Source organism: Thamnophis elegans, chromosome 1 (assembly GCF_009769535.1).
Source record: "Thamnophis elegans isolate rThaEle1 chromosome 1, rThaEle1.pri, whole genome shotgun sequence".
In the NCBI taxonomy this organism is placed as follows: domain Eukaryota; kingdom Metazoa; phylum Chordata; class Lepidosauria; order Squamata; family Colubridae; genus Thamnophis; species Thamnophis elegans.
The window spans coordinates 29,174,905-29,189,221 of NC_045541.1; the positions used below are offsets into that span (position 1 = coordinate 29,174,905).

General features: G+C 37.2%; 1 protein-coding gene across 1 annotated transcript in view; it reads left to right on the forward strand.

Moving 5' to 3' along the window:
* Window positions 1-14,317, forward strand: part of LOC116508074 (sodium channel protein type 1 subunit alpha) — a 59,747-nt gene that overhangs the window by 30,471 nt on the left and 14,959 nt on the right. Inside the window, exons 17-20 of the mRNA XM_032216541.1 lie at window positions 4,036-4,153; window positions 4,705-4,859; window positions 5,292-5,465; window positions 7,195-7,317. Of these exons, the coding sequence (XP_032072432.1) occupies window positions 4,036-4,153; window positions 4,705-4,859; window positions 5,292-5,465; window positions 7,195-7,317 (570 nt within the window). The remainder of the gene's footprint in view (window positions 1-4,035; window positions 4,154-4,704; window positions 4,860-5,291; window positions 5,466-7,194; window positions 7,318-14,317) is intronic.

Genomic DNA, 14,317 nt, shown 5'->3' on the forward strand with positions numbered 1-14,317 from the left:
CCGCCGGAACAGAGGACCTTGGTGTAAACCACTGTAGTTAAAGCAAGTATCTAACACCCCTCCCCCTCTTTGATGGGATAATCCTACTCATTACGTAGTCATGCAGGTAGGCGGGCTTTTGGGTAGCTCTGCCAGACCTGTGCAGTTCAGTTGGAGGGTGTTCTTTGGACAGGTCGCATGGACCTGTTTGCTCCGCAGCTCCGCTTGGTGGAAGTTCCTGGAACCTTTCACAGGCTGCGGCTGGAGCTTCTAGAGCTGGTTCACTCAGAGCTCACTGCGGGCCTGCAACATAACCACATAAGTTTCCCGGTACCCTCAGGCTTGAGCTGGCTGTGGAAGGAGTGAGTCTTTGCTCCATTTGGGTAGGGCTTTGGCTAACTTGTGCAGGAGTTACCTCTGGTTGTCTAAGAGTGGAGTTGGAGAGGCGGCCACGGAGTTGGTCAATGTGCCTTCTCCAATACCAACCGTCCTCGAGCTCTACAAGGTAAGAGTTTTGTTGCCTAAATGTAGAACCTTACTCTTTTCACCATTGAATTTCATTTTATTACATAGTGCCCAATGTTCAAGTTTGTCAAGATCCTTCTGTATCTTAAGCCTGTCTTCTGGAGTGTTGCTATTCCTGCCACCTTGGTGTCATCTGCAAATTTGATGAGTTCCCCCATTTATTCCCTCATCCAAATCATTGATGAAGATGTTGAAGAGTACTGGGCCCAAAACAGAGCCTTGGGGTACTCCACTGCATACTTCCCTCTATGAGGATGCAGTTCCATTGAGTGCAGTTGGTCAGCAAGTCACGAATCCCTCTTGTGGTGATGTTGTCTAACCCACATTCTTCTACTTTATCTAGTAGTAGTTTATGGTCTACCTTATCAAATGCCTTACTGAAGTCCAAGTAAACTATATCGACGGTATTCCTCTGGTCCACTAATTTTGTCACATTATCAAAGAATGCAATAAGATTAGTCTGGCATGATCTGTTTTTGACAAACCCATGTTGGCTTTTGCTGTTACTTTGTTTGCTTCTAGGTGTTTGCTAATTCGTTGCTTGATTATCTTTACCAGAATCTTTCCTGGTATTGAGGTCAGGCTGATAGGTCTGTAGTTTCCTGGATCTGTTTTTTTCTCTTTTTTGAAGATGGGAACCACATCAGCTCTTTTCCAGTCCTCTGGTAGTTCCCCAGTGCTCCAGGATCTCTGAAAGATATAGTTCAGTGGTTCTGAGATCTTGTCTGCCAGATCCTTCAGAACCCTGGGCTGTAATCCATCCGGTCCTGGTGATTTGAACTCGTCTAGGGTAGACAGGTGCTCACTTACTAATCTGATTTTTGTGGTGCTGTTTTTGATAGGTTAGACTGTTTTATCCCTTTGTGTAAAGACAGATGCAAAACATGAGTTAAATAGTTCTGCTTTCTCCCTGTTGCTTTTCACCTTCTTGTCACTTTCTCCCAGCAAGGGACCAATTGTTTCCTTAACTTTTTTCTTGTTTTTAACATGTTGGAAGAAGCTTTTTGGGGTTATTTTTTACTTTTGTGGCAAGCCTTTCTTCATTGTGAGCCTTAGCTTTCCTCACTTCATCTTTACATGCTCAGGCTATTTGCTGATATTCTGCCTTAGTTATGTCCCCCGCTTTCCACTTTTTATACTTATCTTTTTTGTCTTTCAATTTGTCAGAGAGTTCTTTATGCAGCCATGCTGGTTTCTTTTGGCAGCTGTTATTTTTCTTTTTCATTGGTATTGTGCTAGGCTGAGCTTTTGTAATCTCATTTTTCAAATTTTCCCAAGCTTCTTGAGTTGTTTTCCCCTTGAGGATTCTCATCCATTGAATTTTTCCCAAGCTCTCTCTAAATTTATTGAAATTAGCTCTCTTAAAGTCCAAGACTCTAGTTTGACTTTGTTCTACCACTTGTGTTTGCATAATGTTGAATTCCAATATTGCATGGTCACTTGCCCACAGGGTTCCTGTGGCTTCAACACCTTGTATCATTTTTTCTCTGTTAGTGAGAATTAAGTCCAATATGGCTGATTCCCTTGTTCCCTTCTTTACTTTTTGGGAAACAAAGTTGTCTGCTAGGTTTGTTAGGAACCTGTTGGATCTTCCACTTGGTGCACAGTTTGTTTCCCAGTTGATGTCAGGGTAGTTAAAATCCCCCACTACTATTGTTGTGTGCTTTCTACATATCCTAGTTAGCTGACTAGCAAAAAGTTCATCTACTTCCTCTGCTTGGTTGGGTGGCCTATAGTATAGATCTATGGCAATGTCATTTCCCCCACAACCTTTAATATTGACCCAAATGCATTCAAGATAGTTCTCATCATTGTTGTGCTCTATTTCTGTAGAGAGGTAATTATTTCTTTTATATAGTGCAACTCCACCTCCTCTTTTATTTGGTCTATTTCTTTTAAATAATTTAAATCTTTCTAGCTGTATGTTCCATTTGTCAGTTTCATCCCACCAAGTTTCTGTAATGGCAACAATATCGTATCTATCCTCTTTTACTTGAATTTCTAATTTGCCCTGTTTATTTCTCATACTCTGTGCATTGGTGTATAGACATTTAGTCCATTTTGGTTGATCCTGTGTTTACTGTCTACATAACTTGTTATGATATTCTGCCTTAGTTATGTCCCCCGCTTTCCACTTTTTACACTTATCTTTTTTGTCTTTCAATTTGTCAGAGAGTTCTTTATGCAGCCATGCTGGTTTCTTTTGGCAGCTGATGCCTGACTGCCCCTATTTTCTTGCCACTTGTATGATTCATGCACATGGTATGGCACTCACTATTAAATGCTTGGTTTTGCTTGACAGCGGGAGTGATAATCTTACCCACACAAACATCTGTGTTGCATGCACTGATAACCCTATGAATTTTAGATTGCTGGGGACAGAAATGTTCTGTATCAATTAATTCTCTGCCCTCACTGTTCATTTTAAATGTTTATCCAGAAAATCTGTGAATTTAATCCCAAGTAACTCAGTCCCTTTCTTGGATGGGTGCAAACCATCTCTTTTGTACAGTTTTTCATTGGACCAGCTGCAGACATCATGACTAATAAAACCAAAGCCTTCCCTTTTACACCACTCCTTTAGCCACACATTAAACTCTGCTACATGCTGGCCCTTCCCTTTTTGTTCCTTATATACTGGCAAAACCTCTGAAAAGATAAGCCTACAACCTATACTACTTTATAGGGCTTCATAAAATGTTGCATGCTTAGATGTTGATTATTTTTAAGATCTGATTGCAGCTGTATTTTGCATCTTCTCCTTCCTGTTTAATTGGATTCTTTTTTTGTATTTGATTCCTCGTCTTTATAAGAAAGCAAAAAAGAAAAGAAAAATAAATAATGAATGACAGATCAGAGATAGAAAATGGTTATCTAATCAGCTATTCTTTCTTTTCATTTTCTCTTCCCTCCCACAGGCTTTTATCTTTATTATTTTGGAGTTACCATGAACATTTTCACCAGTAATCTTCCTCTCTGCTTTTATTTGAACGCCTACATTTTTTATTCTTTCTCATATTTTGTCTTTTACTTCTTTAGTCCTTAGTTCTTTCAATATAATTAATGCAGTAACCATTAATGCAGTCTATCTCCAGGAGATTTTCAGTTTAATATGTTTCCTTCTTTCTGAACTTCAACCATCATTGTTCTCTGGTTACTAACTCTTTACCAGCTATTGTGTAAAATGCTGTTATTTTCCTCAAGGCACAATGCTATTGTAATCATAACTTAGCATTAGGCTTTAATTACCTTTGCTTCAGAAATGGAATTTACCAGATACCATTAAGAAATCACTAAACATTCACAGACCTGTTTACTGAGGGCAGACCTACATGATATTGAATAGCAAATCCTTCTTTGTCCATCCATGTGCTAAATTGGCATCTATTTCAGAATAATGTTCCTATTAACATTTATCATTTTTCCAAAGAGATCATATAACATCTTAAAAGGACATCTAATGATGGCTGGGCGTTTTCTAGTCAGTTGGTTTAGACTGTGTTAACTACATTTTTTTTTCTCCTTTGACAGAAACTAAATTCTTCTAGCTCATCAGAAGGGAGCACAGTTGATATTGGACTGCCTGCTGAAGAACAAGCAGTGGTAGAACCTGAGGAAGCTCTTGAACCTGAAGCTTGTTTTACAGAAGGTCAGGGAAAATTAAGTATCCAACATTTTTGTTAGTTTATTCCTAGAAGACATACACATTTGAAAAGAATACAAAGCATGTTTTGGGTGTATACAGTTTGGTGGTTACAGAAGTTGGATTAGAAGCTGGGACATCAGGTTCTACTCTACCTAGCTACAGACAACTAACTAGATGACTCTAGGCCAGTCACACTGTCTTTGCTCAGCCTATATTATGCATGTATAGTAAATGAAAGTTGGAGAACAAAGCACTACATGTCAAATTTGCGATGACACGGTGTCATCACGTGATGTATCGCAACTTTCCCCCCCCTTTTGCTTAACTTGGTGTGTGTGTGGATGTGGCCAGCATGTGATGCATCCGGCATACGGACCATGAGTTTGACACCCCTGCACTACATGGACCTCCTTATTGAAAGATAGGATGTAAGTCTACTTAATAACATAGGAAAATCATCATGAAGAGGCTACAGTTCATTGTCAGATAGTCTTAGATCAAGAAATGTAATTTTGTGTTTCTCTTTCACCTTTTTAACATTTAATACATTTTAGGTTGTGTACAAAGATTCAAGTGTTGTCAAGTTAGTGTAGAAGATGGAAGAGGAAAGCAATGGTGGAGTCTCAGAAAAACCTGTTTCCGAATAGTTGAACACAATTGGTTTGAAACCTTCATTGTCTTTATGATTCTCCTTAGTAGTGGTGCTTTGGTAAGTGAAAAAAAATTTTTAATGAAAGGGGAAGGTTACATTATAATTATAAAACTATTTGTAATGTCTGAAAGAAAATCAAATGAAACATTTTTTTTGGAACTGGAGAATCCATTGAATGGATTACATCTTTTATACCTGGAGGAGGGGAAGGTACAATTATGTGGGTAGATTTAAAGAAATGTTTTTGCCATTGAGAACTACACTAATGGGCAGTGCCATGGAGGGGCATTTCAGCATTTTTAATACAACTTTATTACGTTTCAGCCATTGCATGGGAGTATCAATATCCTATTTGAAATCAGTTATCATTATTTGACAATTTCCCACAAAACTCAGCCATGAATAATGTAATCTGGGAATATTTTGAGGCCCACAAAAGAAATCATTCCATTATAATATAGATTAAATCTTGTGGGTTACCATTTGCAGGCCTTTGAAGACATATACATAGAACAGAGGAAAACTATCAAGACCATGTTGGAATATGCTGACAAAGTCTTCACTTATATCTTCATTCTTGAAATGCTTCTGAAATGGGTAGCATATGGATACCAAACATACTTTACTAATGCCTGGTGCTGGCTGGATTTCTTGATTGTTGATGTAGGTATCCCATATTATTTATGTCTAAAAGTAGAATCTGCAGTAAAACTTTACAGTATAAAACAAGTGGGTCCAATCCAAAGCCCGAAGACTACCGGAGACCCCAGGTAGTTAGTAATGCACCCTCACAAGATCATAAATGTTTAATGTTATTATGTGGCTTATATACATTAACTATAGCATATTTTATATGCGGCCCAAAACAATTCCTCTTCACTTGATGTAGCCGAGGCAAGCCCAAAAGTTGGACAATCATGGTATAAAGTAATCTTGTTTAGGATTTCAGCCAGCTAGCCAGCTTCCCCCTCTTGCTCCAGTAGTCTGTTAAAGTTTTTTCATTTCATTTTCTACCTTCTCTTTTTCACCTTCTCTTTGTATTATTTATGGTTTCCACCTACCCCTGCTATTTGGGATAGTCTTGTTTGGGCTACATAATAATCCACTGTCAGAATAAAATTTCTTGCTATGGAGGGTATTTTTTAAATTAAACTCTATAAAAAATGCCACAACTGGTTCTCTTTTAGCAAAATGAGTTGTTCTTCATTTTAATCAATATGCCATTGGAAAACTTGATTTCTATATAATATTTGACACTTTCAGGAGATCAGAGTCTGTTATTTTTAAAAAATGGAAGTCAGATCACAGACCTCTCTCCAAACAACTTATAAGAATAGTCTGAGTCTATGTAACATTTCCTTAGAGGCCACACCAGGGGTGAAGTTCACTTACCTTTGCTACCGGTTTGCAAATGTGAGGGTGTAAGTGCCCCCTTCGCACATGCACAGGACCTTCCACGCATGCCCAGAATGTTAGAAACGGGACGTGATGACATCCGGGCAGGTAGGCAGAGCCTCCTGCCAATGCCACTACCTATTCACCCGAACCGGATAGAACCAGCTGAATTGCACTAGCTCTTGAATCCATGTCCTGCAAAAAACAACCAAAACCCTAGGTTGGCTGATATTTGGCTGATATTACCAGGATGAAAGCTTAGCCAGATTAGTCATATTAGCACTCCAATGTATATAATGCCAAAATTGACATATTGGAAGGCTAAAACAACTTGTATAAACCCAGTCATGGCTCATTTAATAAATCTTAATTTAAAAAATACAGGTTTAGCAAATTGTGCTAGAAATTGATTTCTCCCACCCCTACCATACCCTAGTACTGTGATGGCGAACCTATGGCACCCGGAACCATCTCTGCAGGCATGTGAGCCATGGCCGTATGTCCACTCCAGCGCAAATGGCCCTTGTTTGGAAATGGAAACAGTCCAATTCTGAACTTCCGGTAGGCCCGTTTTTCGCCCTCCCCAGGCTCCAGAAGCTTCCCTGGAGCCTGGGGAGGGCAAAAATGGCCTCCCCTGCCCCCCTGGAGGAAATACCAAGCTCATCTTGATGGCGAGCAGCACACCGGCAGTGTAGTGTGCGTGGGGTGTGTGTGTGTGTCACAGTTTGCATTTTGGGCACCGGCACGCGCGGGCGCTATCGCACTCGCATGCTTGCATTTTTGGCACCTAACCACAAAAAGGTTAGCCATGAATGCCCTAGTACAAACCTGATGTTGAAGGATTTCAAGTTCATAGAAGAACCTGCTTAGCTTTGGGATGTCTCCTGTTCTATAGTTCCTTCAGAGTGTGCATTGCTAAAAAAAAAAATTGCTACAGCTTTAAACGCAAAAAAGATGCAAAGGATAATTTCATTTATCTTTTTTTTTCACCCCACAGGTATCTTTGATAAGTTTAACAGCAAATGCTCTGGGTTATTCAGAACTTGGGGCCATTAAATCCCTTAGGACACTGAGAGCATTGAGACCTTTAAGAGCCTTATCAAGATTTGAAGGGATGAGGGTAAGAATAAAATGAGAAGAAGTTTGATGATAAACTAAATGCATGCTTAACTCTAATGAATGTTCCATGCATGTCCTGTGGAGAATGATCAATCCATGCAAAAATGCTGCCCTTTCATACAATTGCATATTTATCGGTAGTAGATAAGCAAAATATTTCATTAGCTAACAGAAGCCTTTTTTTAATGCTACATATTAGCAGGGTGATTTATATTACTTTACTTTCTAGCCAATTTGAGGAGTTTGTTCTTAAATAAAGCACATTTGTTAATAGGAACTTCAAAAGTTAGTCAATTTGGTGTGATTTTCTTCTGACTATTTTTATTTCACGAACAAAGTTTATGTGATGCAGATGTTTAAAACAGCATGCTGTGTTGAAAAAAATCTGACCTAAATATTGAAATTAATAGGGGGGAAAACCAGTTCTCGTCAAAATGAATGGAATACACACAGGCTACATTTTTAGGCTTTCATTCAGCTGGTCATATTTGACTAGCATCACTTTTCCAAATAAGACCAGGTCTCAGTTATTTTACAGTGAACCATTTAAATATTAGTAGCATTCAAAAGTAATTATTAATTGAGCTGTACAGAGATATTTTTATAATCTTTAAATGTAATATGATCTCCTTAATTGGACTAAACCTGTTAAATGGCTAATTAACCAAACTATTCAATTGATTCTTTTCCCCCCCACACTAGCTAATAATTCTCAATAAAGTTAAAATAATTCCAGCATTATCTACACAAATCATGCATTATTATTCGGTTGCTTTCTGGGTAAGTCAGGATCCTGTCTTAATTCCTATCTCAGAAAAGATTCTTATGTCTTATCCCTGTTTTCTTGTCTTACTTAAAGTTAGTCATTGAATTTGTGACTGTACTGAAATCAGTAGTGAAACTCAAAATATTTCTGTGAAAATATGAATTTACTATCTGCATACAACCTAATTCAAACTGCATGTTGTTCAAACGTTATTGTTAGAGTATGTTTTTTGCCACTTCATGGAAACATAAGAGGAAACAGCTTTTGAATAACGATAAAAGAACCCATCTAGTGAGATGAACAGCTAATAATAACATGCTGTTTATGCAGTATTTAGATTAAAAAACAAATACAAAAAATCAGTAATACATGAAATGAGATTCAGATTGGAGCTCATTTCCTCAAATTGTATCCATCAGGTTGCATCTCTTTTCTTCAAAATTTCTAAAAAGAAATATTGTAAATTGAAACTGACTCGATACATGAATTTCAGGTGCATCTAACCACCCCTTAATTTCAACAAATTCCTTTAAACAAGAAATTCATGAATTGAGAAGTCAGCAGTGGAATAGGGTAAGAGCTGGTCAAATTCCTGTAGTGTTCACGAACATTCATTCAGTTTTCAACTGACTGTTTGGTTTATCCATGTTCATACTTTTTTTTCTTTACTATTCATGAACATTCTTGCAAAATATGTTTTTGTTGACACAATTGTTTGGGAAACTGTTGTGCTTTGTACTCCTTCCTAATTAATCATCAGAAATGGCAATAATGCTTAATGTTCATGTAATATGTGCACAAGAATACAGGAATACGAAAAATTACTTTAACACATATCTGCTTCATAAGACAGGACATTAGAATGCATTTAGTTGCATTTTTTACATTCAGAAACAATTTTGCTAGTTAAAGCTTTCTAAACGGAAAGGAGGTGTCACGTGTACACAGGGATATCAGTTATTTATCATTTTCTATGGCTCTTCCTCCTTGGAAAAAGCCCCTCTCATTGAATCAAGGAGCAAAGGAAATCAGATTTGATTCTAATGATAGAATCATTGCAGCCAGAATTAAAGAGATATAATAATCAAGGATAAAAGTCTGCAAAGAATTTACCAAGTCCATAGCACTTGGCCAAAATTTAAAAGGAATACACATTCACAGTAATCAGTATATCTGTTAATGAATGATTCGTGAACAGGAAAAGAATTCACATAAACGACTGAAATACTTAACTGACCAGCTCTGTGGAGTCACTAACAGCTACCACACACTTTTCCCCAATAGTTTTATTCTAAAGGAAACAAGGGAAGAACGGCTGATGGTGAAGAAGTATGTCCTGCAAACCATTAATACCTCTTTGCTCTCTTCAAGGGGAGCAGTGTTTCAATGATATACATCAGAGAATTGGGGTTCGACTATTATCTGTGCGGCAACAGATTGTGGAGTAAGAACATCTTTAGATATTAGGTACTAGCAGTTTTCTATTTGGGGGAAAATAAGGATTCACAAATTCTGTTGGTCTTTTGGGCCCTTTATTTCTATTATGCCTCAACATATAATATTTTTTCTGCAATGCAGTATACAGCCTGATGCTGAGTATGGGTTTGGGGAACTCCAATGCCATGATCATTCAAGAGCCACATAAATCTGAAAGCCTTGAGACCTGAGTTGCACTTATATACTAAGCAAATTTATAGCTTCAAATTCAGGAGATGACATATTATTTGGAAGACAAAAGAGCACATAAACATTGTTAAGAAACTAATGAGATTCCCAGTGAGCCCTCACCAAAAAAGCTAAAAAAAGCCCTCACCAAAAAAGCTTTAAAAAGCTACAAAGAAAATGCTTGTATATAGATTTTTACAGGAGACAAATGGCATTTAAATCAAAGTGAGATATAGTATCGATATGATTCTATAAATTACATTCTTATAAGTATTTGATTTCATTTAATTAATCAGAATGGGTAATAAAGAACTTTAAATAAGGGTTTCCATTCAAATTTTAGTTTGAGTTGTTCCCAAATATCGAGTACTAGTTTTTGCATATTTTCATACTTACATTTAAATGTGGGACTTTAAAATTAACATTATACGATTTTTCTGTTCAAAAACTGGTAAAAATCATTTCTACACAGAAGACTACCCCAAGGCCTAAGGACAATGTAAGTCTGTGACACATGACAAACTTCTTTTAATATTTATAAAATACCTGTTCATAAGCAAAAGCAAAAATAACCGAAATACAATATTTTTTAAAAATCATATCTCTTTTGTTATATTAGTTATTCAAATATATTTAAAACTAAATTTAAAACACTTTAACTCCACATAGGTGCTGGAAGGCAAAGTAAATAACCTCTTTTATATCTGCTATAGATTGAGAGTATTCTAATCTCACTGCAAAATGAGATTTGAATATGCATTTTGCTTTCTATTTATCATTCTTAATATTTACTGTAATATAAAGTTCTTGTTGTAGTTCAAGTATGCTATTGTTAACATAGAAAAATCAATATCAATATCCATTGCTTTGCTAAATTTATAGATTGCTTTTTATAGCAATAAAGCATGTGTTTATGTGTAAACTCACTGAAAAAGAGCATGTTACGCCGTGCTTGGTACCTTTCTCTTAGATCAGTAAAGCAGAAAAGGTTTTAAAAAATTAATCCACCTTGCAGTTTTAGTTTTGCATGTCTTACGCACATTTCTGGCTGATTGCTTTAAAGTTTATCATATTTCAAATTTCCAGTCCAGTTTTTGAGATAGTAATATTAAAAAGAAAATTTTACCCTGAATATCATCTATACAGTTTTATGTCATTCAGCAGATAAATTAAAGCACACTTTACATTGATAAAGTAATGACTAATTGGCAATTGGCAATATCACAAATGTTCAGATCCAATTATTAAGATTTTTTTTAATGAATGAGGCATACTATTTCTCCAAACAGTTGTTTTTCCGTTACTTGTTTCACACTGTAAAGAAAAGAAAGAGGAGAAACACAATTAGAACGTTAAAACCTATGAAAGCCTGAGGTACCTTTCCACATACAAAAGATATCTGCTCTGGTAGGGTTATTTTATACCTGACATTAGAGTGTTGGTTAAGAAAAGCAAAAACACGCCTGGTTTGCATATTAGATTGAATTGATGTTTGATTGCTTGGTTTCAGCTTTATGTAATGTGAATTCAGCCACTGTAGCTTTAAAGTCATGGCTAACATTTTAGCATATTTGGTGAATCCAGTTAGTTGTGCCTGATTCAGTAAAACACATTATATTATTTATTGAAATGTATTGGCTGCCCAAACCCCAAATGGGTAGCATAGGAAACTAAAACGAAACTTTTAAAAATCATTAAAAAGGCAAGAAATATTAAATCTATTAACAGGCTATAGTTTTGTCTGATGCGTGGGCCTGTTTACCATGATAATGTATTAGTCGAGATGTACAAATATATACAGACATATATATCCTTCTGTATTTACTAGACATAATTGCAACTTATTCCACTCTACCATTTCCTTTGTGTAAAGCTTAGCCCAAAAAGAAGGATGGGAAAAGCTGTGTATTCATCAAAAAGGAGTAACAGGTTGTTAAAAGGAGCCTCTTTCAGCTTAGTAAATCAAATAAGGTGTTTAAGAGGTGAAAGGGGAAATGCTGCATACTCTAGACTCACTTTTATATTAATCTAATTTAGTGATAGTACAAAACACTTTTGCTCTACAGTTACTTCCATTTAAAGACTATACTCTGGAAAATCTCTCTCTCTCTCTCTCTCTCTCCCTCCCTCCCTCTCTCTCTCTCTCTCTCTCTCTCTCTCTCTCTCCCTCTCTCCCTCTCCCTCCCTCCCTCCCTCCCTCCCACCCTCCCCCCTCCCTCCCTCCCTCCTTCTCTGTCTCTTTCTTTTTCCAGAGACAATTTTCTTCAAATGTTTCATACAAATAAAACATTTTTCAAATTATGAATAGCATTGTAATTGCAAGCAAATTATAATTACTGTAATGTTATAAACAATGGGCTGTACCGTATTTTCCAGAGTATAAGACACACCTTTTTCCCTCAAAAACGAGAGTGAAAATCTGGGTGCATCTTATACATTGAATACAGCATTTTTGGCCTTCTGAAACCCTGCCGCCTTTGCAAAAATGGCCGTGCATAGCCTTTAGGAGGTTTCCAGAATGCGCCTGGGAAGGGCAAAAATGGGCAAAACCCAGGCTGTTTTGGGAAGGTTTGCAGACTTTTTAAAAATTTGTCTCTTCAAAATCTTGGTGCATCTTATACTCTGAAAAATACGGTAAGTATTAATTCATAAACCCCATATTAAATAATGAGAAATTACAGGTTGTCCTTGACTGGTCGCTTAGCGACTATTTGAAATTACGACAGAGCCCCTCTCCCCCACACCCAAGATATGAGCCCATTCCAAAGTTCTGATAGCAGCCCTCAGTCATGTCAACCAGACCACTTTTATGACTGTTTGCAGTGTCTCATCACATGATCCCAACTTACAATGTTTGTGCCAAAAGCCAGTTGCTTCCAGATTTTGACAAAAACAACCCATAGTGAACAATGGGTTTGCTTAACAATCACTGCATTTACTTAACAACCACCACACAAAACAGTTATAAAATTAGACTGGTAACATGATGATATGCTTTCTGACTTTCACGAGTTATGATTGTGATTAGTAGGCTCCATTATGGACGTAAGTCGAGGACTATCTGTAATATCAGTGGATCTTAAAATTACTAAATCAAGTCCCATAACTTCCAATGATCTAAGTTGAGATTCAAACATTGCACTTTTTCAGGTGATAAGGTTGTAGTCTTAAACACAACTTACTAGGAGAAAACTTTGTTGAATTCAGTAATAATTACTTTTGACTAAGCAAACTTACAGTATCCATTATATTCTATATGAATGTAGTATAATACGGTATAAAAATAATTAACAGCTTTTTTTCTTTTTAGTCCTGTTTTGTTAATTACTTATGAAACTATGAGCACTTAAAGAAGTGTCAGATGCAAAATGTAAGATTTAACCAGTTCTATTTCAATACCTCATTTTGAAAATATTGGCTCCTTGTGAAGAAGAGGTGCAGTCACAAGGGTCTTAAAATTCTTGATTACCAAAACTGTTTGTTAAAGTTAATTCCCTTAATGTTTCAGTGCAAATTACTCAAATCATTGGTTCCATTTATTGAGAGTGATCCAACTGTCATGCCATGAACCTGCCCTATCAGATTTCTGCAATTATGAAACCACCTATAAGAGTGATTTGATCTTAGTTCTTCTTCAATTAGTTTACTTGCTTGATTACTAAACTTACATTACATTGCTGCATTCTAAGAACTCTCAGCCTCTTAGAGCGTACAATATAACAACCATTAAAATACCCATAGTATCAGTGGTGTGATTCAAATAATTTAACAATCAGTTGGCCTAGGGTCAGGTTTGCTGTTATGAGAGGCGTGGCCCAACCTAACCCTGGTGAACCGGTTGTTAAATTACATACGCAGGCGCGCGCGCGCACACACACACACACACACACACACTGTCAAAGTACATCCTGGAGAAAAGGGCAACAGAGCCTCCAGCATAAGGGAAGGAGAAGGAGCAGGGAGAAGAAAGAGGAAAAGCAGCCTTCTCCTTCCCTTGCATAGGCTGCTCCATTGTCCATTTCGCCATTGCAGTGCAGCTTCCAGGATCCACTTTGATGGCGGGGGATGGGTAATTTAACAATCGGTTTGTCTGGACCAGGGCAAATCAGCTGAATCCCACCACTGTGTAGTAAACATAAAAACAAATGATTACATTACACAACAATAGTTCCAATGAAAAACAAAAATCAAGAGCAAAAAGGGAAATCTAATAAGTTAAGAGGATACTCTTCAGAATCATTCCATATTTGGTCGTTTCCTGGAAGCCAGCATGGGGAAGTTTGCTCTCCACAGAGAAGTCCTCCCAGAGCATTGTTGTCAAAATAGAAAAGCAACCTTGGCTCCCTCATCACCCTCCCTTCAAATATGCGACTGCAAGAAACTAACAAAACCCGTTACTGCCCTTAACAGATGGATCTTCCTCATATCCCTAACCCTGACGGTAACGTTGCTGAAAGACCCTTCTCTGACAAGACAACATTATCCCCTTCACTCAGCCAGGTTTTGATCATACGTGCTGGGTCTGTAATTATTAACTGTGACTTGTGTAAGTTAGTTCTAGATAATTGTG